Here is a 27,923-nt window from a genome sequence, read left to right on the forward strand (position 1 = left end):
GACCACAGGCCAGAGTGTAGTACTACCCACAGTGACTGGCCCTGCCACATCACTCATCAGTCAAGAAAATGCCTCATAGACATTCCCACAGACTAATGTTTGGAGACATTTTTCTCAATTGAAGTTTTCTCTTTCAAAAAAAAAAATCTAGCTTGTGTCAAGGTGACATAAAACTAGCCAGCACAAGCTTTTTTCTTTGAAATGTTCAAAATGCAATTTATTGATATGGTCCATTTATACCAACCCTGCTCTAGTTGAAGGTCCACTAAGGAAGGAGCAGTCCAGCATGAGTCTTTTGAACCCTATATTTAGGCCCTCAGCTGAATCTTTAGACTTTAGTCGTCTTAGCCAGAGAAGGATAATAAAGATAAACACCAGTTTTTATAACATATGGAACATCATGCAGTTGGTTGATCAAGCTTTCCCTCCTGTCACCATGCCAGTTGTGAGTGAGTGTGGACAGGTAAACAAGAATATTGCAGCTGCTGTGGGTGTTGGGGATTCATCTGTACTGCTCCTGGGGAGCAGAGTGTGAATGTCCTGATCAGTTTAAGGAGGAAAAGCTAGCCAGACATTAAAAGATGGCTGTTGGAAGCAGAAAGACCAGAAGGAGAATCCACGGGGCAATAGTAGCTCATGTTAGAGCCAAAGCCCAGTCTGGACTTTAGAGAGGCACTGCAATGTCCCTGGTAAGACAGCTGTTCCTGGGCTAGGAGCTGACAGCAGAAAGGAAGAGAATCCCATGAACAGCAAAAATAGAATCAAAGCTTGATGTAATGATTTGGACCTGGATGAGGGGAAGGGTAGTAGTTGAAATCAGTGTCTTAGCTAATGTTGGGATTGAAGATGAGAAGAGTTTGGTCATATGGTACATAAAATGATAAAATGTTCAGTCAGACCATAGGTGCTCAGAAAACAGGCTGTGTGTCTGCTGCTGGCTTAAAGAGCAGGCTATACTGTGGATGAAGGAAGAAACATGCAGGTCCTCATTTAAGTCCTGCAAGGAGATGGAATTCTCAAGCAATTCAAAATGTGAATTCTGGATTCAAGTCCTGAGTCTGCCCCTTGCATGGCTCGGAGGAGTCCTGGGATGAACAGAACTGTGCCTCTTTTCTTCATCCATAAAGTAAATTAAACCTCATAGGGTGCTTGCAGGGATTCAACTAATTGAAACTTAAAGCTTGTAAAAGCATTAGTATTTATCGATTCTGATAGTTGTAGTGATTACTATTAGGTGGAGTTTTGTTTTCTGTTTTTAAGCCCTAGTGAGCTGTGGTGGAGAGCCACAGATGGTGGTAAACAGTGAAAAGGCTGCCCTGATAGGAACTCTGAAGGCAGGATACTGAACCAGAAGGATGTCTGTGGAGGGCCTGTGAATGCTGAAGTCCACCTATATCATTTGCTGTTGGTGGGCAAGTTTTGGTAACTCAGGCAGAGCTAGTGAGCAGGAGGAAGGTACTGCTCGTTTTGACAGTTCTTCTGGGAGTGCTTGGGGAAAGGAGAAAGGGCAATTCACTTTTAAAGATGGAGCATTTGAAGTTGTCAAGGACCTTTGAGCCTCAGCAGAAAGATGTGTGACAAGGCTTGCTCAAGGCCATTCCATGATACAGTAGAGTCTGATGCAGAGACTGCAGAACTGCTGCTTACTGGACTAAATGCAGTTAGGCTCTGTGTTGAGAGTGGCATCAGGAACATCCTCAGGGTGGTAGAGAGTGCCAGTGCCTAAGACCTGAAAGTGGGCTATTTAGGGGAATGTTGGCCATGTGAGGAAGGGCCCTGGCTGTCTCTGTGCAGTTTGTGACTTCTTTTCATTCTCACAGGGAACTTCAAAATGTGTTTCTAGACAAGTTCTAAGGCTGTTCCTTCTCTTGCCCTCATGCAGCTCATTTTACAAACAAGGAAAAGCTACTCTGCAAAGAGTCAAAAGCTTATCTGTGGTCATAGGACAGACAAGGGCTGCAATGCAGACAGCCTTAGCTGGGCAGTTCACTGTGCCTTAACATCCATCTGCTTCAAAGCCTGGCCCATCACTCAGCAGGGCAGGCCGCCCACTGCCCCTTGCTCAGGCATCTGTGTCTCAGTCTTCTCAGAAGCTGTTTGAACAGCATTCATTATTTCAGGACAGAGCGACAGCTTGATAGGCCATCATGGATGAAGGGAAGGCAATTGTAAATATGTGTTGCCTCCAGCACTTGAATCCAGATGAGCATATAAGCTGGGAATGCCGGCTCTGGCTCCTTGTGACCTGTGACCTAGAGACATTTGCTCTGTTCCTGTGCTGCAACAGAGGCGAAGTGGGCAGGTTTGTATTTGGTCATGTGTTGAGATAGTTCCAATCCCTAGAACTGTAGGATTCCTTGTTTTTAATAGCTTAATAGGGGCGATTCATAGACATTTTTGCAACTGAATTTTGACTCGAGGTTTTAAGTTATTTCCACTTAACTCTGAGCAGTAGGTAGAAGAAACAGAGTAAGCTCGATTATGTCTCATGTCTTAGACTAACTCATAGTCTACATATTCCTTTATAATTTTCCTATATTCCTTGTGCCAGAGTATTTGGTATATGTCACTTGCCAGTACCAGTGATTTGTATTAGGGTTTTGTAGAAGGACAGAACAGTTAAGATGAATATATATGAATGAGTGAGAGCGTGTGTGTGTGTGTGTGTGTGTGTGTGTGTGTGTGTGTGTGTGTGTAAAATATCTTCTTACCTCAAATGATCCAATCAAGAAAAATCTCTTACAGGTATTTAGTTAATTTCAGATGTAGTCAAGTTGGCAACCAAGATTAGCCATGGCAAATTCACTCCTTGTCAACTTGACACACGGTCATATCTCTTTATGTCATGTTTTCTTTCCAAATGAAACCAATAACCAGGTCATAATTACTCCTAACAGGATATAACTACCCTCCTATAACTGCAAATGCATGCTATATCTTAGAATGTATGGCAGTGTCCCTTGAGGGGCAGTCTTTTAGTATCTCATAACTTACATAGTCTGACCACGGATATCTCAATTGGTGTTACATAATATGATAAAGAAATCTAGGAGAGAAAACACAAATATCCTTACAAACACATTCTTAACAAAAAAATGTGACAGAAGAACATGCCAGTTGTCATCCTCAGTTTTGCAACTGGTCACATGACCTTAGTTGGTGTTTATGAGTAGCTTCCTCTACTGCCCATTCTGCATTTCCTCACCCTCAGCAAGAACCTCAGCAGGTCTTGGGTTTTTACTTTTGTTTTTATGTCTTGTTTTATTTTTTTTTTCTTTAAGAAGTGACCCATACCTTCATTCTTGAAGGTTCTGAGGCCTTTGTCATCCTGAGTGAATTGGGTTGTAGTTCCGAGTTGACTTAATTTCTGTCTTAGAGTCACTGTTGCAGTGTTGAAAAGTCATAACCAAAGCACCTTAAGGATAAAAGGATTTATTTGGCTTAACATATCCTGAATCAAGGTCTATTGAAAGAAATCAAGGCAGGAACTCAACTCAGGAGGGAACCTGGAGAAAGGAGCTGATGCAGAGTCCATGGAGGAGTGCTGCTTACTACCTTGTTTCTCAGCCTGCTTTCTTATACTACCCAGGACCACCGCCAAGAGTGATACCACATCAATCACCAATTAAGAAAATGCACTTCAGGCTTGCCTCATCTTATGGAGGCATTTTCTCATGAGGTTCTCCCTCTCAGACTACTCTAGCTTGTATCAGATCGACATAGAACCAGGCAGTGCGTGATTCTTAATTACTATTGTGAAGGGAGTTTATGTGGCACAGTGGGTCACAATGCACAGGTGAAGGTCAGCAGACAACTTTGTAGAGTTGGTTCCTTCCACCATTATGCGAGTTTCAGAAACCAAACTCAGGTCACCAGATTTGGGTGGCAAACACCTTCCTTCTAAATTGTCTTGCAGTCCAGTGTCATTTCTGATGTAATTAAGAAGTATCTTTGATCATCCTCAGGTATAACTCTGGATTCCCTGTCTTCCAGGATGCTGTGCCAGGTTCTCAGCTCGCAGCAGTCTGTACATTCATTCTAAGAAACACCTGCAGGATGTGGGTACTCCAAAAAGCCGCTGCCCAGTGTCCAGCTGCAACCGACTCTTCACCTCCAAGCATAGCATGAAGGCTCACATGGTGCGGCAGCATAGCCGGCGCCAAGGTCTGTGATTGTGGTCCCTGGGGTTGCAAAAAAAGTATATACCTGAACATGGCAGAAGTGGGATTGTTCCCCTCCCTCTCACCTCTCAATCACATGCAAACCATGAAGTTGGATCCATGTGTTTCCACATAGCTGTGAGACCTGTGTGCTTTCCTCTCCTGCTATTCTTATCTTACCACAGCCCCTTTGTAACTATTTTGCCCTTACATGTGAAGTTCTTCCCTTCAAGTGTACCATCATGTTGCAAGACTCCCCTACACATGTGCTCTAAGCCTGTCTGCAGCCGGGCCCTTGGCCCTGTATGCTCATCCTCTGAGTCTGTCTTGCCACGTCCATCATTCCTGACGAATTCCTGAGTATTGACGCTTGTCTCTTCCTCCTGGTCTTAGGAGACAGTGGATCCTACACAGAGGACTGTTCTACAGAGGCACAGGAAGCTCTCCAAGCTCAGAGTAGAATTGTGTCTCAGGAATGGGCTGGGGTATGAGAGAAGCACCATGATAGTGGTCAAAGGCATGTGGAGGGGAGGATGCTGAGCATATAAGACCTGACTTTCAGCATCTGTGGTACAACACTTAGAAGCCTGCCCTTCTACATCTTATCTACAGTCATAGGCAGGACAGCAAGAATATAGGGGTGGCAGCATTGGCTGCCGCTCTCTAATACATTCACAGAGGCTGTGTCTCTGGTTACTTCTGCTCCTGATAAGGTAACTTGGTGATGGTCATGTGTGTTTTTAACCAGTTTCCTCTCACTGTAACCTGTGAAACATGGAATACCATTTAGCTTTTTCCAGTTGGGATCCTGAGCAGGGACAGATTATTGAGTCCTGTTTTCCTTTAGCTTCGGAAATAAGGAAGGTGGTAACATTATGAGTCACTCTTGGTTAAAGTGTCTGATGCAGGTATCTGAGCAGCTGGAGCTGGTAAAAGTTTGTGTTCTTATTCTTGTTTCTTCTCTTGGGTTAGGTGGTTGCTAGTCTGTCCTTTGGATCTCAGGCACTGTAACCTCATGCCACAACAGTTGCCATTCTGCACTGTAAAAGCAGTTGCCTTCCTGGTAGTCTGTAGATTCCTTAAGGACAGCAGAGTGTATCCTAAAATCTATGTCAGAAAATGTCACTCTCAACCATCTGACATTCCTTCTCAAACTGCATCTCTCTCCCTAAGATGGCTAGTTCAGGTCACTTCACAGGAGTTTGCTTTAAACTTTGGATGGATAAGGGGCCCTTTTAGCAGGCTATGCTTATGGTATAATTGGCTGATTCATGTATCATTCAACCTGCCCATCATAGTCAGTAGAGGACCAGGCACTTAGGGCTGCCTGATGACTGCTAACTTGTGTTTCAGTTCACCTCACCATGCTGCAGAAAAACTTGCCAAGGTTGAGACCAAAAGGAAGCACTCAAGTCAGAGTCTTTATTGGGATCTGTTTGCTTCCCAAAGCCTCTTGTGTATCCACTCGTACCAAATCTCTAGTTGACAGTTGTAGAGTTAGTAAAACATTAGATGGAAGATTTTTGAATAAGTTTTGTATCTTTATTCCACCAAAACCACTCCACAAAGAACAGAATTCTCAAAATGAATGTTTGTGCTTATTTTTAATTTTGAGACAGTAACAGGTTTCCTGTAGAACAGGATTCTAGATAGAATCATTTCCGTCTACTCAGAATGTTGTATTGATGCTGGGATACTATCGGAGACACTTTGTGAATGTGCCACCTAAAGATTCTGTCGTTGGTTTTGTTTGTATGTCTACATTAGATGTCTTCTCTAAGCCTGAGTTAAAAATGCAGCATCCAGCCTGGTGGTGGTAGCACACGACTCTAACACCAGCCCTTGGGAGCAGAGACAGGCAGATCTCCATGAGGCTAGCCTGGTCTACAGAGTGAGTCCCAGGACAGCCAGAGCTATGCAGAAACTCTGTCTCAGAAAAACAAAACAACAAAAAAGCCTTGTGCACTCTGATCTGGCCTTCATGGTTATTCAATATGCATTTGTGGTTAGCATGTGATTGACTTGGGAGAAACAGAACTGAGTGCCCCTTCCCTCTGCTTCAGGCACTTGGGCAGTTCAGAAGCTTCCGAAAGGGATGTAAGGGGACCTGAATCTGAGCTCCATGCCTCTGCCTAAACCTGGAGCTTTCAACCCAGTCCAGACAGCCAGTTTTACTCCTGGGCTAACTACAGATGCTCAACTAATCCAGTTTGTGAGTGACCATAAATGTGGAGCCTGGCACAAAGTTTGACAAGATCTGAGATGACTGAAGATAGTTGAAAATGACCCCAGAGCCAGACTTATGGAAAGCGGACTTATGGAGGCTTTGTGCTATGGATGGATTGAAACCTTCTTGGTTAGCTACTGCAGCATAGGAAGGGCAGGTTTTGGAGCATAAAACAGCCTGAGGACATAAAATATTAGCTGATGTTCCTGCGGTTGAGCCACCTCTTCCTTTGGTGTCTGCTGTTCACTGTGTGCCAGCAATAGGTCTCTGTCTCTGCCCTGATGCCAAGGTCTAATGAAAGAGTAGTCAGTGTTGCTTCAAGAGTTAGCCACTAGCATTTCAAGCAGAAAGAAGATTTCTTAGTCTAGCAGCATAGTAACTGAAATATCCTTTGCTTTTACAGATCTTGTACCTCAGCTGGAAGCTCCAAGTTCTCTTACACCCAGCAGTGAACTGAGTAGCCCAGGCCAAAGTGAGCTCACCAACATAGATTTAGCAGCACTTTTCTCTGACACACCTGCTAATAGCAGCAGTTCAACAGCTGGGTCGGATGAAGCACTGAACTCTGGGATCCTCACCATTGATGTCACTTCTGTGAGCTCTTCTCTGGGAGGGAATCTCCCTACTAATAATAACTCCTTAGGGCCAATGGACCCCCTCGTTCTAGTGGCCCATAGTGATATGCCTCCGAGTTTGGACAGTCCTCTTGTTCTTGGGACATCAGCCACAGTTCTCCAACCAGGCAGCTTCAGTGCAGATGATTCACAAGCCATGAGCACAGGAGCAGTAGGCTGTCTGGTGGCTCTGCCTATGAGGAACTTGAGTCAAGACTCTCCAGCTTTGACCCCCAGCAATAACTTGACAGCACTTGGTACCACACCAACTTCTTCAGACACCACCCAAGAAACTGCCAGTGTTCCAGATCTGCTGGTTCCAATAAAGGTGGAACAAGACTTGTCTCCTGTCCCAGATGTGGTCCAGGGGCAAAAAGAAAGCCATGGGCCATCTGTTCTATCCAGCTCTGCAGAGAGGCTAGGGGCTCAAAAGGACTCAGAGCTCAGTGCTGGCACAGGCAGTCTCTACTTGGTATGAAGCACTCTATTCCATCACCACCACTAGCTCACTTCCCTAATGCACTTTGGATCATGTTTGGGATGGATCCTATCTATGCAGACGGTTCTTTCTGGTGTGCAGAAGTACAGATGGAGCCTGGCAGTAGTCTGGAAGCCTGACTTTGACCTTGAGTCTGGAATTGACATTCTTACAGCTTTAAGAAATTGCTTAACCTATCTGAGCCCTAGATCCTCAGTTATTTCTAAAACAAGGGGTTTTGGCTACATGCATTCTAAGATTCTTTTGAGTTCTGTGATTTTATAGTTTTCATGAGAAAACTTAAGACACTTCTTACTATTGAAATATTCACCTTTGTGCTTTTCACGTAGTGACGAGTTCTAGAAGAGCAATGTTGACATCAATTGTCTTAACGGTTCAATGGGAACTTGAAAGCTACATCAGGATATTTTTATTACAATAACAGTGATTCCTGAGCCTTCATTCTTGAAGGATTATAACAATACTCTAATTTTGAGGCTGGACAGTTATTGTATTCTATATTTATATCAATTATGCCTTTAATATAATCTAATTTAAAGTAATTTAAAGATTCCTAGAGAGAGTCTGAACTTTCCTCAATCTACGATGGAAATGATCATATAGGTTTCTTTAAAACGCTGGTTGAATTTTGTTTTGACATTTACCATGTTAAGATTCATACATCTTACCTTACTATAACCTAAAATACTAAGTTGTAAATTGGGATCAAGTGTGAGTGAGGATGCATGACAACCAACTACTGGAGCCAACTTGCATTTTTCTCAGTGTGAGAGCTACACAGTCTGTCTCTCCATTAATGGGAACTGTCTGGTGGTGGCAGAGCCATATTTGCCAGCATCTGCCTAGGCTGCCACAACAGTTGCTGAGAGGTAACCACATGTCAGAGCATGTGGGAAGCCTGTCCCTGGCACTCCATGCCTCCCTGTGTCTCAGGAAAGATGGAGTGGAAGAGGTAGCAGAACCTGGGTAGAGGCGGAAGAATTTAGGCTTGACCCTTGTTTGTTCTTTGCTAGCTGTGGCATTGAGCTCCCCTGCTTCTCTGAGTGGGAATAGTGTTGTGAATGGGTTTCCATATGCTATGAGCTATAGAGGACTGGTTTTCTTTGCTCCATTCAGTTTTAAAATGAGGCTTTTCTTACTAAGTGTTCACACATTTTAAAATTTCCTATTTGAATACTGTTTCTCTGGCACGTCCATAAGTTTGCTGCATTCAGTAATACTTTTTGTATTGGCAGATGACAGTGTGGCACTTGCTGCCAATACTGCATAGGGCTGCTGAGACATAACCCTGGCATCAAGAAGACGTGGTGTTTTAAGGAGCAGGGCAGTATACAGCTCTTAGCAGTCTCTCTCTAAAATATTTTAGCGCATTTAAACCTTGGAGGAATGAACTTCACTTATCCAGATGATGAAGCGCTGTACATTTTCTTTGCTAGCAATTGAGCATGCGGTTTCCTGAGCGCCTTTGCTGGTGACTGGTTCCTGGAGCTCTGATACATTCCCAGGCAGGCTTAGTCCCCTTGCTACCCTTCCTCTGCTGTTTAGATCAAGCAACTGACACACTTTTCTTTGGTCCCAGGAAAGTGGGGGCTCAGCAAGAACTGATTACCGAGCCATTCAACTAGTCAAGAAAAAAAAGCAGAAAGGAACTGGGAGCGATGAAGGTGAGGCCGAGTGTGCTGCAGTGCTGATGGGCAAGGGGCCAAGGTCTCTTGTGTCACAGTCACAGGCAGAGGAAGCACACAGAACAGTTGTTTCTGTGTTCTTTGTCTTCTATGTTCAAAATGCCCTTTTATTAATTCCTTAGCTTAACATGAACTTAGAAAACAGGTAGCAACCAAATCACCAGCATGTCTGAACATGCTCAGCAGGTCTGAGAGGCCCTAGGAAAATCAAGGGTTCAAACAGGGACAGTTCTGGAAGGCTACTGAGTAAATGAGCTAAGAGGGTCAGGTGTCAGGAAAGCAGAAGGGTGTCTGGATGCCAAATTAGGCCTGGCTTTGTGGTGGAAGCCCTTTCCTAGTACAGCCATCATCTCTAGGATAGCTGTGTGATGGCAACCTGTGTACATCAGTCTCTGGTTGAATCAGCCTGAATGTATACGAGCAGTAGCTCACTTGAATGAGAAAACAAAACAAGACAGTCTCACATGAGCCAATTGAGTCTATGGCCTTGCCTGCTGCCCCTTCTGCACATGAGATTGAAGGTGCAGGTGCTGAGAGGAGAGACTGGTGAGTCCTGTCTAATGTCAGCAAAGCTCTTTGCTGTTCTCAGGCGTCATTCATCTTTATTTACTTAAACTTACTTTGGTGCAGTGTTATGCTTTTCTGTTCTTAATGTCATATCTCCCATATTTAAAATGACAGTTTTCTCCAAGTAGCTGTTTCCCTGTGTGCCTGTCAGTGTCACTTGTAACTTAAAACAATTCTGTGGTTTAAGAATCCAAGTGTAAAATGTGCAGGGAAAATAAAAGGGGATGTGGATGTCTGTAGAAAAAAGAAGAATGTACTTACTACATGCAAGCCAAGTTCATGAAGAAACACAGATGTCTCTATTGAACCCAGTTACAAATGTGGTATTGGAGGAAAAGGAATGCCTCAGACTTCATGTACAGAGTTTATTGCAGTCACCATACTGAGGCAGTACTTACAGAGATAGTTATACAGTTATCATTTGCAGTGTGACTTTTTTTTTTTTTTTTTTTTTGGTTCTTTTTTTCGGAGCTGGGGACTGAACCCAGGGCCTTGCGCTTCCTAGGTAAGCGCTCTACCACTGAGCTAAATCCCCAGCCCCGCAGTGTGACATTTTAAAGATTAAAAACACTTTTAAAAAATTAGGCATATATTTCACCTCTTTTAAAACTGACAGTTTTTCCCTAACATTGGTGTTGGTAAATGCTGAGGTTTTCAGTTGTTTAAAACCTAGTATATGCTGCTGACCCCTGTTGGCATCAGAGCCCACAGGGGCGTCAGAGGCTGCTCTTGGCAGCTACCCTTCTGGTTTAGAGCCATAGCATGCACTCTCCCTGCCCCCACCCCCACCCCTCCCACACACACACACCTCTCTTTCCACTCTATCCCTCTCCCTTCCTTCTCTCTCTCCCACTCTTTCCCATGTTTGGTAGAGTATTGCGTAGGTTGGGTTAGTCTGTCCTGTGTGCTCCTCTAAATTAGCTGTTACATCCTGAGGCTTGATCTGATTGATCCATTTGTGAAGAGGACAGTTAGTAAGACTCTTTGAGGTTGTGCTGGGTTCTTTGCAGGGCCCCTGATCTGGTTCCTAGCAGCCATTGATGACTTCTGCTGATGGTCATGGGAAGTTACTCTTAGCACATAGACATTAGATCCTTGGGAGTTTCAGAGAAGGTGATAATAGTTCTACTTTCCTCTTACTACCTAGGACATCTGTCTAAAGAGTGGCTTCTCCATCCTTCACCCTGAGGTACAACTGATAGGAGAAAGTCGGGGTGCTTAAGTCTGCATCAAGTTTTTATGAGTAGTTTTTGGCCACTTTCTGTGAGAATTACAGCATTTCATATACTCATTTTAAACGTTTTTCAGACTTTGAAAGGAAATATAATCATGGCTTCTACAAGGTATATAGACTTCTGCCAGGGTGATGGATTACCTTCTGTACTTATTTGTCTTTCTTGAAAAGCACTCTTGAAATCCTACGACTGGCCAGGAGAGGTTCCATGTAGAATCCCTGCCTTTTAATAGCCCTTCGAACCAACCATGTTTCTTCTAACATGTACTGTAACTTCAGACTTATAGATTCTCTCAACCTTGAGTAGCTGTGTGCCATAAATATTGCCACTCTTGTGTCTACAACTGTGACATGTTTCCTAGCCATTCCTTGGAGCAGCCTGCTCATAATCCTGGTGAGCCTGTTACTGGCAACAACTTCTGCTGACGGTCATGGGAAGTTACTCTTAGCAGGTGTCCACTAGGACCCTTCTCTGCCTGGGCTGAACCAAGCACCCATCTGGGCTCTATTTTCAGGTCTTCCAACCAACAGGGCTCACCTCAGCCTTCCCTTGCCTATCATGATGCTTTTGAAGGATACAGTTGTTCTCTCTGCAGACTCTCTCCATGTGTGTTTCTTGAAGCCTCCTTTCATTATACCAAGGTTCGGGTCTGTTCAAGCTGGAGGTAATGTGCCCTCCTTGTGCACTGTGCTGGGTACAGGTGTATTGACATGGATCATTAGCAAAGGTTCGGTTGGCCAGCTTTCTACCTTCTATAAACATCCTATTTTTCCTTGTAGTTGTAAAAATTTAACTTGCTGTAGATATTTTACAGTTCTGTGCCTTCCAGTATAGCTTCAGTCATTCTCACAGCCCAGTGAAAGCTCTTGTACTTGGTCATTGTTATGTACTTAAAGGACAGGGTCAGACCAAGAGCAGAATCTATGAGGGGTCCCATGTGGGAAGGACAGTGTAGACTTTTTCCAGCTTTGGTGACCAAGAGAGCTCACCTGAAACATAACTATCTGCAATGATTAATGGGACTCAGTCATGTGAGACCCAGCCCCTCCAGAGATAGGGCTGGCAGTAAATATCCCAAGGAAACAACGTTCTTTGTTTATTTGTTTGTTTGTTTTTAACTATATTTTTATATATGGGTTCATGTGCCATGCCTATGCCTGGTACCCTCAGAGGCCAAAAGTTGGCACTAGATCCCCTAGAACTGGAGTTACAGGTGATTATAAGCTACCATGTGGGTACAGGGAATCAAACTTTGGTTCTCTGCAAGAGCAGCTAATGGCTTTTAATTACAGAGCTATCCAACCATCAAGCAAGAACATGCTGACAAGTATGACATCTAAGGAGTGCAGTGAAGCTAATTATTTACCACACACTGCAGATACCCTGTCTCTCATTATGTTTTCCACAGATTTAACCCTAGGCAGTGGGTCTTGACTCTGATAATTGACCCTGGTGTCCTGTGCAGGCAACTTGTATTTCCTATAGGTGTTTATAAATTAGGGTTCTACAGACAGTGCACTCTCTTCCCTCTCCCGGGTGAACTCCATTACTCTTGGCATAGACTCAGGCCTGGCCTTACGTTATTCTCAGCACTGGGTAAGACTAGCGCTGATGTCGCTGCTCTGAGTCTGTGCTCCAGGCCAAAGCCAGAGTTCCTGCAAATGATTTCCTATGGCCTTAAAAATATCCTGTCCTATACTGTCTCTTCAGTATTTTCTCTATCTTCTGGCCTGACCAGGCTCACCTTGTCCTGTACTTGTTCTGGCCTGCAGTCAGCTGCTTCTATAGAGAACCCTGGCTTCTTTACTGGAAATGGGTATGTACAGCCAGGATCTGGGTCCAGTGCTATGCTGGTGAGATGTATGTACTAGGTTCTCAGTGGCCAGTGCTAGGAAATATTTGTAAATATCATTTTAATCAATCTGAGATCAATTTTCTGTACAGAATGTTATAGCTTTTGGAAGGTATGTACACTGTTTTACACTCCTTGTTATTATATTGATACTTAGTGAAGCATTCCTATGTGTGGAGTCAGCTCAGACTAAATGGCTTCATGCCAAGTTGGACTGTGCTGCTGTTTTGGCACCAAGCCTGAGGGGGGAAATTTAGGTTTCTGGGATGTCTGCATTTTGGCATTGTGATTGGAGATTATGAGCTGTAAGATTGAGCACAGAAGTCTCAGTGTAACTACACCTTTGCAGAGACTAAGCTTCAACAAACAGAAAGACAGCACCATAAATGTGGGGCCTACACTGTGTTTGCATTCCTAGAAAATGTGCAGTCTGAAATCCAAGGCTTTTCCCAGGGTGCTGCTGTTGAGAGTGGATACATAAAAGTACTGCTGGTGTCTTTAGTTTGGTGAGCTGCTCCTGACAGAATCACAAATATTAGAGTCTTTTCGAATTGTGAGAATATCTTTGGAGAGGAAAGGTCATTATTAGAGATTGAATTTAGGTCTTTACGCATGCCAAGCAGGTTCTTTACCAGTGAGCAGTAGATTTAAGGGAAATGAAAGCCAACATGATTCTCATTAGAAGGAACAGTAAAATAGCAAGACACTGTGACCAAACCTGAGGGTATCTATATCAATGTAAAAGTATAAACAGCTCTTAAGTGCATTGCCAGGAGACAAAGACTGAATAGATCTAAGCAAAGCATACTCTTAGAGGAAGGCACGGGAAGGTGAGCAGTGACTCAGAAACAGCCCCCAAAGCAGGAGTGATGTTTGCATGGAGAGGGCATAGTGCAAGGAGAGTGGAGACAGCAAAGCTCTTCCCCCATAGGTTGGTATCCATGTGTGGCCCACAGCAGAGCTGAAGAACATTTATTCTGAAAACTTGGCATCCCAACCAGCACAAAGTGAAAACTGATAGAAACCTGTCAGGGGTGAAGTTGAATAAAGGCCTAGCAGTATTGAAACTGACGCACTTAGCTTGTTTGCAGACTGCGGAAGCAATGAAGCTGTGAAGAATGTTTATTCATGGATTTAGTGATGTTACTTTACTAAATTCTAGTTCATATTCAGTGTTTGTAGAAATTAGATGAGGAATGAGAAAAGTTACAGCTTACATCCTCATAGGGAAAAAGTTTGACAGGATTTTATTTTCTAACCATTTGTATAAATTACAAAGTAAAATTCACTTGGAAGCCAAAATAAAGCCCACTGAGCAATTGGGTAGTAGAAGAAAAAGGGGGTGGGGGAGAACCTAATTACAACAGAAAATGATAGCCACAGAGTTTCTAGTTGGATCTCTTGAACAGTAGAAGCACTTGCTTGGGTCTCTTGTGAGAATAAATGAGACAATGGCCATAGGCACTTGGAGTATAAGCAGATTATGACTATTGCTGTGTATGAACCAGGGTTGTGGCTGAAAGACAGGTACAGGTGTGTGCACAAGCAGCCTTCTCTTAAGAAAAGGAAGATCCCTTCCAGGTTCTATCTTCATTAATTTCATCATTTGGTTTTCCCAGTCTTTGCTTATTGGGTATTTCCATTCCACTCCGTAGACTGGATATCTGCTTTTCACCTTTCCTTGGTGTATGGGAAGGAAGAGGCCATATCACCAGGGAGCAACCCAACTGTGCCTGTCTTCTCTTCTACATGGGGAGATTTCCTTGTGAAATTTCCTCCTGTGGGGCTACTGTAACTAGCAATCTCATTTCCAGATTGTCCACTGCTGCCCCATAGAGAACCTCAGATGACAGGCATCTCTTTTTAACTGGATACTACATCTCCTAACATTTACTACATTTTTAGCTGAATGTCTTGGGTTTTCTAACCAACAGTGAAGTCATCTATAAATTATCACGTCTCCTCCAAAGAATCCACTTTAATTCTCTTTTTGGTTTATTTCCAAGGCAAGACCCTCCAGAGGGACATAAACACCTGTGGCAAGAACAGGAATTCGAGGGGGTTGGGGATTTAGCTCAGTGGTAGAGCGCTTGCCTAGGAAGCGCAAGGCCCTGGGTTCGGTCCCCAGCTCCGAAAAAAAAAAGAACCAAAAAAAAAAAAAAAAAAAAAAAAAGAACAGGAATTCGAGAGACTCCAAATGTCTGGGCACACCTGTAGAACAGTGGGTGCTGGGTGCTAATCTAAACCCACCTGCTGGCTGAGGACAACTTTGAAGCCCTGATCCTACTTCTTGAGTAGTGCAATGACGGGTGTATGTCACCACACCCAGAAGAAATCATTATGAAATTCCTATTTCACCGGTGATGCCTATTAATTTTTAAAGAAATTCAACTTAAGATCTACTGAGGGTTGGAGAGATGGCTCAGTAGCTAAGAGTGCTCATTATAAAGCTCTCGGGTCTGAATTTGCCATCTCCAGAGCCAGAATCAACAAGCTGGACATAACTGAGCATGCTTGTAACCCTAGAAATGCCAGGAGAGGAAGCACAGAAGCAGGATTGCTGGTACTACCTGGAAGACAGAGGCCTAGCTCCAGGGTCAGTGAGAGGCCTTGTCTCAAGGGAATAAGGGAATAAGGGGTTAAGTGTGGGACAGCTGATGCTCCTTCCTCTGGCCTCTGCACACAGATCCCTGTAAGAGAACTGGGCTCTTCACAGGCCTCGGGCTACTGTTGGCTCACTAACAGATCTACCATTAGGTAGTTTTCAAGCCCTGTTTAGTCTGAATATAGTAAATACAAGATGCTGAGGATGCTGCTTAGAACATGTTATTTTTAGGACACGTCTTTGTGGTGACAGCACTTCCTGTCCATATCCCAGGTAGAGTAAGTTGTGCAGCCATTGCAGGGTAGACTGACACATGTACTTTCTCCACGTTACAGTATTCACATCTCTTTCAGAATGATGTGCTCTTACACGTACTATAATGTATCACACTGCATGTGATGTGTTTATTTCTGTGCTCCTGCCGGTGCTACTGTCTCCTGCTGTTTTTCCTTGGTTCAAGTGCCTCACCAGAAATGGAAAACAATGGCCTGGAGAGCTGTGTGCATTTAAGAATATGCTTTGTTCTGCTCAAGCCAAAAGTTCCAACCTGAGCAGGTGGTTACTCAGGACTGGTTGTTCTGTGCTTATTTTCCACCTTATTCTTCCCTTTCTTAAGAGGGGGTTGCTTGTGCACACATCTGTACTTATCTTTGAGCCACAACCCTGGTTCATACACAGCAGTAGTCGTAATCACCTTATACTCCAAGTGCCCTATGCAGTTCTTAGTCCAGGAGACAGGAAGGCATTAGGAAAAATAAGACCTGGGGTTGAAAAGGTGCCACAGTGGTGAAAACAGGTGGCAGCCTGAGGAGGTCCTCAGGCTGCAGTGTATTGTCCTATCCAGAGAGAGGGTAATGAGGCAGAGGGAAGGCTGAAGCCCTTAGGTGGCTCAGCTGTTCAGGCCTTGTAAGCTATGGTCAAACCTCTGGTCTTCACTGAGGGAAAATGGGGATGTGATATCTTGAAAGGTCATTCTACCTACTCTTTTGAAGATAACTGATAGGTGGCATGCATGGGAGGAAGCAAGAATGGCTAGAATCTCTGGCCATCTTGCTGATGTCAGAGTAGCTGGGGTCAGTGGTGGCTGAACAGTGGTAGCAATTTGGGACTTGTCTTGAAATAGGAGGTCCCAGAACTAGGTGTGAGAAATCGGGTGTTACATGGGGACACTGTTTCAAAAACTTGAAAGTTCAAGAAGGCTTGGGGACAGAAAGAACCACCAGGTGAGAATGCTCAAGAAAACAAAGGAGATGCCTAGAGACTACACTGTAGGTGCTCAGGCCTGTCACATCTGCCACATTAACCCAATAGGGAGAGAGTGCTGGTGTATCTTGGGCAGAAACACAAACCAGAGCACAGGACACACAGCTAGGGCCTGGACCATCCTTGCTGGTGGCAGAGGTGACCTATGTACTTCTAACAACTGAGTGCTGCCCTTTGTAAATCACAGGTGATTTAGGAGTTTCAAAAAGTTATAACAGCAGCCAGCACTTGCTGTACTACCTGCTGTAACACAGGGACTCATTCAGGCAGGCTAGACAGTGGGGCTGCTTTCCACATTACACATGTGCTGAGGAATGGCAGGAGGCCCAAGGAACAGAGGTGTAGGGAGCCCATCTTGTCTGCAGACTTGACCAGAAGCCATAGCTAATGAGATTGCTGAAGGTGGAAGGCAGATGAAGACTACTATGAACAAGTGTTTGCACAAGATCACCGGGGCTACTGTGTGTGGAGATGGCCTGATGTGCCTACAGGCTCACTGGGTGATGATTCCAAGAAAAGAAAACAAGATTGGGCAATGATCATACTTGCAGCTACACCTTATCATCCAGTTTGTGGTGATAGCAGGAACCCATGTAAAGTTTGCCACCCACTGTTGTATCAGAACTGTTGACAAGAGAGTGTTTATAACTCAAATGTCTGTCAGCAAAGCTGCGTGCTTTGTGCATGTTTTTGGTAAGTCAGTCTATAAGAAACAGTGGCTGTGTGGATAGACATATTTGTATATATACTTACATAGAAACAGAAGTGGTAAAGCATGCCCATGCTGTATAGTTCCCCTACCCCACCCGACTCTGATGTAAGGATTGTAAATATTTTATTGTGGTCATTTCTACTTTTTGTATTTAAGGATATATCAATTTTCAAAAACTAAAACTGCCACACTAAAAGTGAGCAGTAGAGTAGCCATTCCTCCTGAGTGGTTTCTGAGGTTTTCCAGGCTCTCTGTTCTCACCAGTACATGGAGATATGTGATTCCCCTCCCAGAGATGCAGGAGGAAGAGGTCAGAGTAGGCATGTACTTTGCATTCGATGGCTTTAGCCCTGACATGGCCCACTGGTCCCAGCAAAGCCTAGCCTATGGCCAGAGAACTATGTGGCTGTGCCATGTGCACGTAATTGAAATGCCCTGGCGAGTTACTGGCTGAGTTGAGTCTTGAGTCAGTAATCTCATCTTCATATTTTTTTCACTTTCAAACAAATAAGCATGTGTTTCATAGGTTTCCTCCCTTCCTTTAGCTGCCATCATAAATGCAAAGGGGCTTCTTAAGGGGGCGGGGGTATCACGTTTCTTTCTGGGGGATAATTTAGTAACATCCATTATAGTTACCTGGAAATCGAAGTAAAAGGACTAGGTGGGTGTGGATTGCTTGACCATGTCATTTGACCATGGGAGTTTTGTCCCATCTTATAGGGCCCGTGCACACCTAGAACATAAGGGTTTATGAAGGAGGTGGCTTATGGGGAACCAAAGTAAAGTGTAGACTCTACATTGTCACCACATGCTCTTTCCATTAGCCCACGTGCCTCTGCTCCAGCTATGCCTAATCCCATCTGTGTGTCCTTCAGGCAGTGGCCTTTGAGGGCTGTTGAATGCCTGCTCTCTACAGTATCCTGGCTGTGATGGACTTAAGTAGGCTCTTTGACTCTCCTGAGCACAGCTCTGGTTTGGCGGGTGGCGTAATAAGGCAGGGAAAGACAGAAGCACTGTACTCTGCCACAATCCTGGAGGTGAGCTCATATTCCCAACCTCAGGATTCCCTTTCAGCCTCATCATTTCATTTCTGTTGTTCATGCCTTTCTCATTTATAAGGTTGTTTCCCTGCTGGGATGGTCTGTACTTCCAGTTTGACTGTCCTTTGTAAGACCACTTTGTTCTTGTCTCCCATCCTTGCTCTTGGTGATTGAAGATGGAAACAGCCCTTGATGGCTGGTTCCCAACCTTAACATTAAAAACACCATTAACTTTGCCACAGGGAGATGATTAATAAGGTCAAAGGGGTGCCCAGATGTGATTGGGGTGTACCGTCTGATATCTCACCTCATAACCCCCTTCTGTATGAGGAAACCAGGCCTCCTACAAGGGGTATGATGTGTCTGCAGGACTTCTTGTAAAACAATTGAGCACAAACCGAAAGGTGCTGAAATAGGTGAAAATTTATATTCTGTTCATGTCCATTCCCTGTTCATTTTACATTTTGCTGAAGCAAAATAAGGCTCTGGGTGTGTGACCTCCAGGACAGAATGCTCTCCTATGCTCATGCCTGGCTTTGTAGTCATGATCTTTGGCCTTTATGTCCTTAGAGAAACTACCCAGGCTTCCCCAGGAGCACTTGGAACCTGATCCTGAGGCTCGGGTGGGTGGGTAAATAAGCTGGCTGCTGCCATATGACAGAACTGTCTCCCTTGTCTGCTTGTTTCTGCACCGACTCTCTTCTAGACTCTGGTGACAACATTTTTCTTTGGTAGGGGTAGTCCCTTGCTGCTGAGGTCACTCTGGATGTTTGCTTCATAGTGTTTAAGTGGCTGCCTACAATGCCAAGCTGCAGTCAGCTTCTTCAAGTCTTGCGTCTTTGTCTGCCTTGTTCTCTCATTACCATTGCTGGGGCAGCAGAGAGGGATGCATTGAAAAAGGATTTCATTATTAGCCCAGGCTGGCCTCAAATTATACCGTCTCTTAAATGCTAGGTCTATAGGTATGAAGTACCACCAGCTACCACTGCATCTTTTTATATTAAATTATTTACATTCCAAATGATGCCCCCCATTTCAGAGATCTTAATCTCTGGTCCCCCATATTCAGAGATCTTAATTCCATCCCCCTTCCCCTTTGCCTCTGAGAGGATGCTCACCATCCTCTGCTACAAAAGTGCTGGGGGCCATGGTCATGTATGCTCTTTGATTGGTGACTGAGTCTCTGGGAGCTTCAAGGGGTCCAGGTTAGTTGAGTTAGTTGATACTATTGTTCTATGTGGTTGCCATCCCCTTCAGCTCCTTCAGTCTTTCCCCTAACTCTTCTATAGGGGTTCCCAAACCTCAGTCCAATGGTTGGGTGTAACTATCTGTATCTTAGTCAGCTGCTGGTAGAGGACAGCCTTTCAGTGGACAGCCATGCTAGACTCCCGTCTGCAAGTACAACATGGCATCAGTAATAGTATCAGGGTTTGGTGCCTACACATGGGATGGATCCCAAGTTGGGCCAGTCACTGGATGGCCTTTCCTTCATTTTAGTGCTAAGTTTGCAAGCCAGCTGCGGGGAGCTCTTGGGGAAGTGTCACGGTATCACATGATGAAGATGCAGGAAATACTTGCTAAATGAGTAATATACACAAATTACTAGCCATTTCAAATAATTATATTTGGTGCACAAATAAAATACTTCTCCTATTAAAGCCCAGATGAGGTGTCATATCTAAGGTCTTCAGTGTACCTGGCGTGGTTCTCAACCCTTGTGTCTATTACACAACCCTAGTCCTCTCTTAAAACTCCCAATGTATAGATCCTCTTTTCTGGATAAGGATCTTAGAACTTGGAGCAATAATAGCTAATAGGGCCAACACCAGGACTAGAACTCAAGACCCCTGGATTCTCTAAACCTATAGGTCATGTGCTATGTCTGCCCTCCCTCAGGTGAAGTGGAATATGGGAAATGGGTAAGGCTCACGTAGAGCTTCAAGTGGCTCCTGGTTAGTTAGGCAGCCTGTCAGCATAATTGGCCATGTCAAAGACCAGAAAACCATGGTAGCTCTACAAACAAGCAGTTGGTAACTAACATTCAGTCTTAAAGGCCTTAATCAACTGAGAACCCAAGAGGTACCCCTAATAATAGTGGCCTTCACTATTTTTAGTGGAGAGCTGCCAAGAACGTCCCCTCAAAATCTAGGAAGATATCAACTCTGTATCATGGTTGCATTTGACTGTGGTGGAAGGCTTTTGGAGGCTGGCGGAAAGGGACATGGTGATTATTTGCCCTTGATGTGCTCTCAGATTTGGAAAGCCTACAGCAGAGAGTCTAAAGAGGCCTGTTAGAACTGGTGCACTATGTGGGGTCAGTAGGCAGATCCTTTGTTAAACAGGAAGAAGACAGTGGGGGAAAAGACAGTAATGATAGTGACAAGTGCACCATCCCAGGCTTGCTAGTGACAAGTCCAGGTAGGGTAAGGCCTGCCAGATTTTTGGCAGGAAACACTCAAGACATATTGTCATATTTTGCTCAGTCCCTTTAAAAATTTCAAACTCCAACAACTTTTTAAAAAGTTAAAAATCCATCTGTCAGCTTTAAGTTCCCTGGGAAAGGGAAAGGCACAAGATAAACCCAAGCACCTGACTTAGCAGGGTGCTGTCCAACAGGACATGTTCGATTCCTCACATTCTTAATCTTGCAGCTAGCACAGTAGCTAGAGCATTAAAGCCAAGGTCAAACAATATATACTAGATAGACACCATTTCAATCATGTGTCCTCTTGAAACTACAAAGCCATCTTTACCCTTTTATTCTGCAGTTATATTTTTGACATGTGTTAGTGTTTGTTGTAATTACAAAAGCTAAAAAGCTGCCTTTTATCATGAACACCCCTAACTGTTCTGACTTGATGCTTGCCGTTGCTGCTCAGCCTTCCTGCCTGTTACCCCTCCACACAGAGTGAGTTCCATCAGCAACTGAGGGAGGTGGTGAAAGACTCGTGAGCACTGTATTTTTAAAAATGTAATCAGAGAGATCTATGTTTCTATCCATGTTTATTCTCTCCATAAGTGATCATTAAGTACAGGCAGGGGAGGAAAGTGCAGGGAGTAAAAAGTCATTCCCAGTCATCTTGAAATGTATTTTCAATACAACTTGGCTTTTAAATAGGACTATCAGAGTTTTTAATATGTTTATGCCAGGCATTCCTATAATCCCAGTACTCAGGAAGCTGAGGCAGGAGAATCATAAGTTCAAGACCAATAATAAGTGAGACCCTCTGTATGTAAGTTGCCGTTCTTGGGGGAGCTTTCCTGCATCTGACGATACACTTGCCGTCTTATGATTTGGTTCACATGACTAATTATTGCAATGGTGACTCAATTTTAACTAGTAAACTGAAAACCTCAAAACACAAAATTTCAGCTATGTTCATATTTTATGTCAAGAAAGCATGCTTGGTTAATAAGAAACTTTAAAAGCATGAGAGTTCACACATGTATAATTCTAGAGCTGGTGGGATAGTATTCAAGAAGAAGCAGGAAGCTTCTTGCTCTGTCTGGCCCTGAGCACTGTCTTGCAGTAGTAGCCCAGTCCCAACCCTGTTCTCCTGAGAACAGAGCAGTTAGGCAGGAAAATTGTGTAGAGATCGTCGGTCTCAGGTAAGCTGGAATTGTAGTGGACCCACCTCTCCCTACAGTGAGGAGAGCTGTTCCTAACATGGGCCCTCCTCACCTTGCCCATCAGCCTGGTTAATATTTGCACTTTAAGAGTTCCTCTTGCCAACCAGAGAGCACATATGTAACAGTTATACAGCTGGGTCTTTATGTGGAACTCCTAAAGCCAAGCAAGGGCCTTCTCTGACTACATTGCCTATCTACCTTTGGATCCTTTTCCCTTATCCTGGCTGCCTTGTCTAGCCTCAATAGAAGATGATGAGCCTAGTCTTACTGAAACATGATCTGTCAAGGCTGGTTGATATCCTTGGGAGACCTCCCCTTTTCTGAGAAGGGGGGGAGTAGTGTGGAGAAGGAGAGATAAAGGGGGAGGGACTAGGAGAAGAAGAGGGAGGGGAAGTAAATAACAAAAAGAAAAAAAAAAGTTCCTCAGTTTCTACCCACACTGAGAAAAAGCAGGCTGAGAAAAAGAGGGAAGCCCTGTGCCTGTGGCCCCAGGGCATTAAGCAGGAGCACAGCACACTTGGATGCCACCCTCACAAGGTGCTGGTGACCTTCAGAAGTGAGGTCAGCAGGTCTGTAGCAGCCTTGGGCCTTGTAGAGGGCAGGTAGTCAAACCTGCTGCAACTAGAAGGGTGGTCTGGGTGGCAAAGCCAACTACTGGTCTCCTACCTTCCAGGAGCTGTGGGAGTTTAGGGAGGAGACAGGACTTGGCTCTCAGAAGAGCACCTTGAGTGAGGTTCTGTCAGGCACAAGGACTTAAAATGGGTTTTGTGAGTTTTCCACTAAAGTATCAGGTTTGTCTGTCTTACCTCTTTCTTACCTCATGAAAATTTCTTTGGAACAACTTTCAAGTCAGTGAAGCTGTGTGGGATGATGGGAACCATGAAGGTTCTTCCTGCAGTTCTGAATCAGGGCTGAGCCCAGTGAAGCATGTATTAAAAGTGCTGGTTTTATCTGCTTTGTTTCAGGAGCCTCTGACTCTGCTCACAGGAAAATAAAAGGAAGCACAGTCAGCCTTCCTCATGTCCACTCAGGACAACATAGTTGTTTTTGTGGAAATCCCATGGCACCCAGTGGAAGTCTACCAGTACCAGCCCCTGCAGCGGCAACGCAGTGTGTCCAGATCCCTGTTCTGCAGGTAGGAACCAGCCATGTGGATGTTGAGGTCTGCAGGCGCAGGATGGTGGAGGGGTGGCCTCTGCCCTCGCAATAAACTTCCCCAAGTCCTGCGTCCTGTCCCAGCCATCTTAATAACCCCAGCCTCTCTCTTCTTCCCAGCCTGTTTCACTGCATCTGTGCAAGCCCTTGCCTTTGTTAGGACTGACGTATCAGGTTTGTGGCACTGTGTTACCCTGTGTCTAGTCTCCTCAGCCTGGTCCATCTTCCCCACCTCCCTTGGAGGTGCACATGGCATGTGCCTCTGCCCTGCTAAGGCCTGCCTGGGACCTTCTTTCTACAGGTCAGAGGCATCTGAGATGCCCAAGATGGCCATGTGGAAGCCTCATAGCTGCTGGTATACACAATATTCCACCTCTCCCAGAGCTTCCTATAAGCTCTCCATAGACTGATCCGGCCATGCCTCTGCACAGCATTCTCTGCACACACACACCAGCTAGTGCAGGCTCTCATCAGAAAATGGCGGGACCTCTTTGATTTTTCTGCTGCCTTTCTCACTGGTCACTGAAAAAGGCTTAGCCTCCTCTTTGGAGGCTCAGCAGACCTGCATCTCACAGCTCATCTGTTGGAGCTCACACCAAGTCACTTAGCAGCCCCATACATACCTGCACTCCCAGGATTCCCTCCGAGGAGGTGGAGTGGAAGAAAGAAGAGGTTTGGAAGCTGAGGAATCTGGGTATAGTCTGTCCTGGTCACAACTGCTTATTGTATACCACTTGAAGGTATAGATGAAACTTCAGCAGGACAGTGCAAACCTAGATGTCAGAGACTAAGGGTAGATTTGTTCCTGTTTCTTCAGAGAGCTTAGAGGCAGGCAAGAGCGATCTGAGAGAACCATGAAGGAAAGAGTAACCCTGGATGCAGGCAAGAAGGGGTTCTAGAGCAAAAAAAAAAAAAAAAAAAAAGAGGATCCAGAGACTCAGGCTTGTATATAGAAATGAGCTGAAAATAATGTTCTTCCCTCCTAGTTTGACCCAGTGGTAGAACAGCTTGGAACTGTGGACGAGATAAAGAATTCCCTAGAGATAGGGGCAGTGAAAGGAGTGGGAGGCCTGTCCCAAAGGAGTACAACACAGTGTGCAGGTCAGCTTGTAGAGATCACTCCAGGACTAAGGCTGTGCTGTGAAGAAAGCTATAGGAAACTGTAGGAAAGCTGCCGTCACAGACAGGAGCCGCCACTGGGAAGAGCATGCACCTGAGTATGACCCTTTTACCTGTCCCTTCACAACTAGTGTTGTATTGGGCAAGAACCTTAGCCCCCAGCCTCAGTTCTGTTGTCATGAGAAGGAAACAGTAATACTCAGGGTTTTAAGGCAGTGGAAGGGACCACAGCACAGGGTGCTCAGTTAGGCAGCTGTAACTGAGTACACACTTGAAAAGGCAAAAGCCAGTTTTCCTGATTAGCTTATGGGGGCCCGGTACCACCTCATCTCCAGATGCTGTCTGCTTTAAGATCTGTTTGGTCCATGGGTAAGCTGAGAACAGAGAGCTCCTCCCCCAGCCCCATGAGCTTGAGAAGGTATGCAGGCATCCATGGAGATTTGGAACATTGTAGGAGGAAAGGAGCTGTTGGGACTAGGCACAGTGTTTGAGTATTGAAATAATAAACATAGGAGAGCCAGGCAACAGAAGATTCTACACTAAACTGAACCTTGGACTGGGCTCAAAGTGAGAGATGGAGGGGCCATTGCTCCTGCTTCCTGGTTACTAGTGTATAATAATTCTTGGTGTTGCCTCCCCAGGATGACCCCTCAGGTGAAGGAGGCTTACCGCTGGCCCTCAGCCCACAGCGCTCTGCCTTCCACCCCTACTTCACCGTGGATCTGCCAGTCTACGTCCTCCAGGTCTGGATGCCTACACTTCTTGCTCTTCTCAGTAGAACTCATCTCAGGTTTCCCATGTCAGGAGGCTGTGGCAAGGGTCAGTAGCTGCCACAGACCTGCCTTGGAGGCCCATTCGGTTGATAGTCACACTAGCCACTTTGCACTTTTTTGAAAAGGTAGTCAGAGTCACGGCTTCAAATAAGGCTTGCTTGACACTGCAATGTCTTCTTGTGGACCAGATGAAACCTAGTGTGCCTGGGACTACTGCACTTCTCTGGTTCTAAATTCTCCACGAATGAGCTATACCTAGATAAATTCAGTAGCTATGTGGGTGAGTAGATAAGCTGAGAGTAGGTAGTCACCAGTGCGTATCTAGGTAGGAATGAAAGTCATTTTTCAGACTGCCAGAAACATCTGTCCCACTGTTCTAAGCCTTTAGAACACTTCCTTTACAAAGGGGGATCTGAGCCAGATGCAATAGACAGAGTTGCCCCAGTAACCTAGACCAAGACTTGAGAACTTCAAGCTTGAGGCCACTTTGGCCACTCAGCAAGGACCTGTCTCTAAAAACAAAAAGAAAGGGGGAGAAAAAGATGCAGGGTGCTGGGAAGAGAGCAAGAGGCAGTGAGGGAGGAAGGGGAGATACAAACTACTAGTGACCTGAGAGACCTGTGCACTGCCACGTGGAGCCTATAGTACCAAAGCAGGAGAATGGTGGATACACAGCCATGACCATCTCCCTGGGAGGCTGCCCACTGCATGCTGGGTATGAGAAAGGATGAGCTCAGTTTTTATAAAAAAGTACATGGGTGCTTGAATATGTATGGAGCTATAGGTAGGCCTGGAGAAAACTACCTGGAAAAAACATCATTGTTTTTAGTTCTGTCTCTTTGTCTCTCTGTCTGCCTCCCACCCCCCTCTTCCCCCGCTTCCCTCCCTCCCTCCCCCTCCCCCTCTCTCCCCCCACTTGCTTTCTTGCTTTTTTAAGATGGGGCCCCACTTTGTAGCCTACACTGGCTGGCTTAGCACTCAGAGATCTGCCTTCCTCTGCCTTCCTCGTGCTGGGATCAAAAGCTTATGCCACCATCTCTGTCACATTGTTCTTTGAAGGAACATAAGGAGTGGTCACATCTCTGCTGTGCCTTCCTCTTCTCCTCTTGCCCTACCCTTCACTTTTCTGCTTGGTTTTGCAGGAGGTGCTTCCAGCACCCGGAGGCTTTGCTGGGCTAGAGGCTGCACAGGTACCAGGAAGCACTATCAACCTGCAGGACCTTCAGTGACAGCAGCCTGAACAAATGAGGACTGCCTTCCAGGCCTGCTTCAAGACCTCAGCTGGCTGGGGAGCTGGGGCTTGGGGGTGGCAGAGAGACTCATTTGACTTCCTCAGCACTCCAGCCTGGTTCTGTGAGACTTTAGGGTACATATATTGAAAGTACTTAAACTGCCTCCACAGGTTGCCCTCTGAGATAGGCACTGTGCCCATGCCGCGTGTGTGTGTGTGTGTGTGTGTGTGTGTGTGTGTGTGTGTGTGTGTGTGTGTGTGTGTGTGTGTGTGTGTGTGCCTGTATGTGAGTGTGCATTCCAGCCCTTCCCAGGTCCCCTTGGGCCTGAGGTGGGTAGTACCTTTTACATTAAAAGATCCTTGCAGGAAGTGGGTATAGCATGGCTCCCTACTCAGGAACATCTCTGTACTGAGTCAGCTGTAGTGTATTAGTATTTTGTCTGACACATCGAGAAATTTGGTTCTTTTCTGAGAGCTTGTATGACAGACAGCTTCTCACCTGTGAAGATGATTTGGTGGGTGTATTGGTTTCACTGCACTGTAAGCCATGGTGAAGCCAAAGTCAGGCTGAGCTCTGGCAGGGTACTCACCAGTGGCCTGCTAGTAGAACCTCTTCCTAGACTGACAATGCAGCTCAAAGTTTGGGAATGAAGAGTTCAGGCTTTTAAAGTCATCTTTCTAAATTCTGTTTCTGGGATTCATGGTAAATAGCAACTTGTCCATAGTCTCTACAGTGAGGTTCTGAATGCTATGTTATATGTAGGGCTGGAATGATAGGCTTGTTTTGTGGTTAAGGTTGGAGATTGTGTGGTTTCACAGAGTGATTCGGTCTTCCCTGAGGAGACGGTTAGTTGCCTTGCACCTATTTATTTGTTAGTCAGGACTGGATACAGGGTCACTGAGAATGCATTTTTCTTGGGCTTTTGGAGTGTGTGCTTATTCAAATACTATTTTGGTCCTGTTCTATCTGAGTTGCTTTGTTTCTTGGATTTGGGGAGAGCCCTGAGGTTGGGCATTTGTCTTCTCTGGATGGCTCTGTGGTGCCGTCTACTTGGGTGCTGCTCCCTACAAAGAGATTACAAATCCTACTTGAGAAGACTCCTTTCCACATGTCTCTCCTGCATCATAGGCCAAAGTTTAGGGGTTGAACTAATCTACCTACTGTAATCAGCACCCCCATACACAATAGGCAGCCTGGTATGACTGTCACCCTCCTCAAGAGCCCACCCCACAGAGAAGGTTCTTTCTCCCAAAGCCTCCAGCGTGTGTCTACAAGTGACAGGATGGGCTGTAGTGCTCTGAGCACTGGAGCTTCCCGCTGCCAAAGGCCCAGTCCTTAGTGCAAATGAATAAAAAAGTGTTTGTATGTTATGTGCCAAAGCTTTTGCTCTGGTTTCATTGAAGTACTATGCATGGTGTTGGGATTCTTCCCACTTCTCTCCAAGGGCCGGCAGCATGCTGCCCTCCTCAGGGACAGGTTTTAGACTTCTCTCCAAGCAGTTGTTTGTGATGAGAACCAGCACAGTATTCCATCCCTCAAGCACATGCTTTGGATG

General features: G+C 45.2%; 1 protein-coding gene across 2 annotated transcripts in view; it reads left to right on the forward strand.

Moving 5' to 3' along the window:
- The window catches only part of Zxdc (ZXD family zinc finger C), a 32,181-nt gene extending 4,434 nt beyond the window's left edge, over window positions 1-27,747 (forward strand). The window contains 6 exon segments of one of the 2 annotated variants that reach the window (NM_001431781.1): window positions 3,994-4,164; window positions 6,791-7,473; window positions 9,080-9,164; window positions 23,055-23,224; window positions 25,005-25,106; window positions 26,279-27,747. In NM_001431781.1, coding sequence (NP_001418710.1) covers window positions 3,994-4,164; window positions 6,791-7,473; window positions 9,080-9,164; window positions 23,055-23,224; window positions 25,005-25,106; window positions 26,279-26,365 — 1,298 coding nt within the window. In that variant the 3' untranslated portion in view covers window positions 26,366-27,747. 2 annotated transcript variants of the gene reach the window in all.
- The last annotated feature ends 176 nt before the right edge of the window (window positions 27,748-27,923 follow it).

Source organism: Rattus norvegicus, chromosome 4 (assembly GCF_021556685.1).
Source record: "Rattus norvegicus strain SHRSP/BbbUtx chromosome 4, alternate assembly SHRSP_T2T, whole genome shotgun sequence".
Lineage (NCBI taxonomy): Eukaryota > Metazoa > Chordata > Mammalia > Rodentia > Muridae > Rattus > Rattus norvegicus.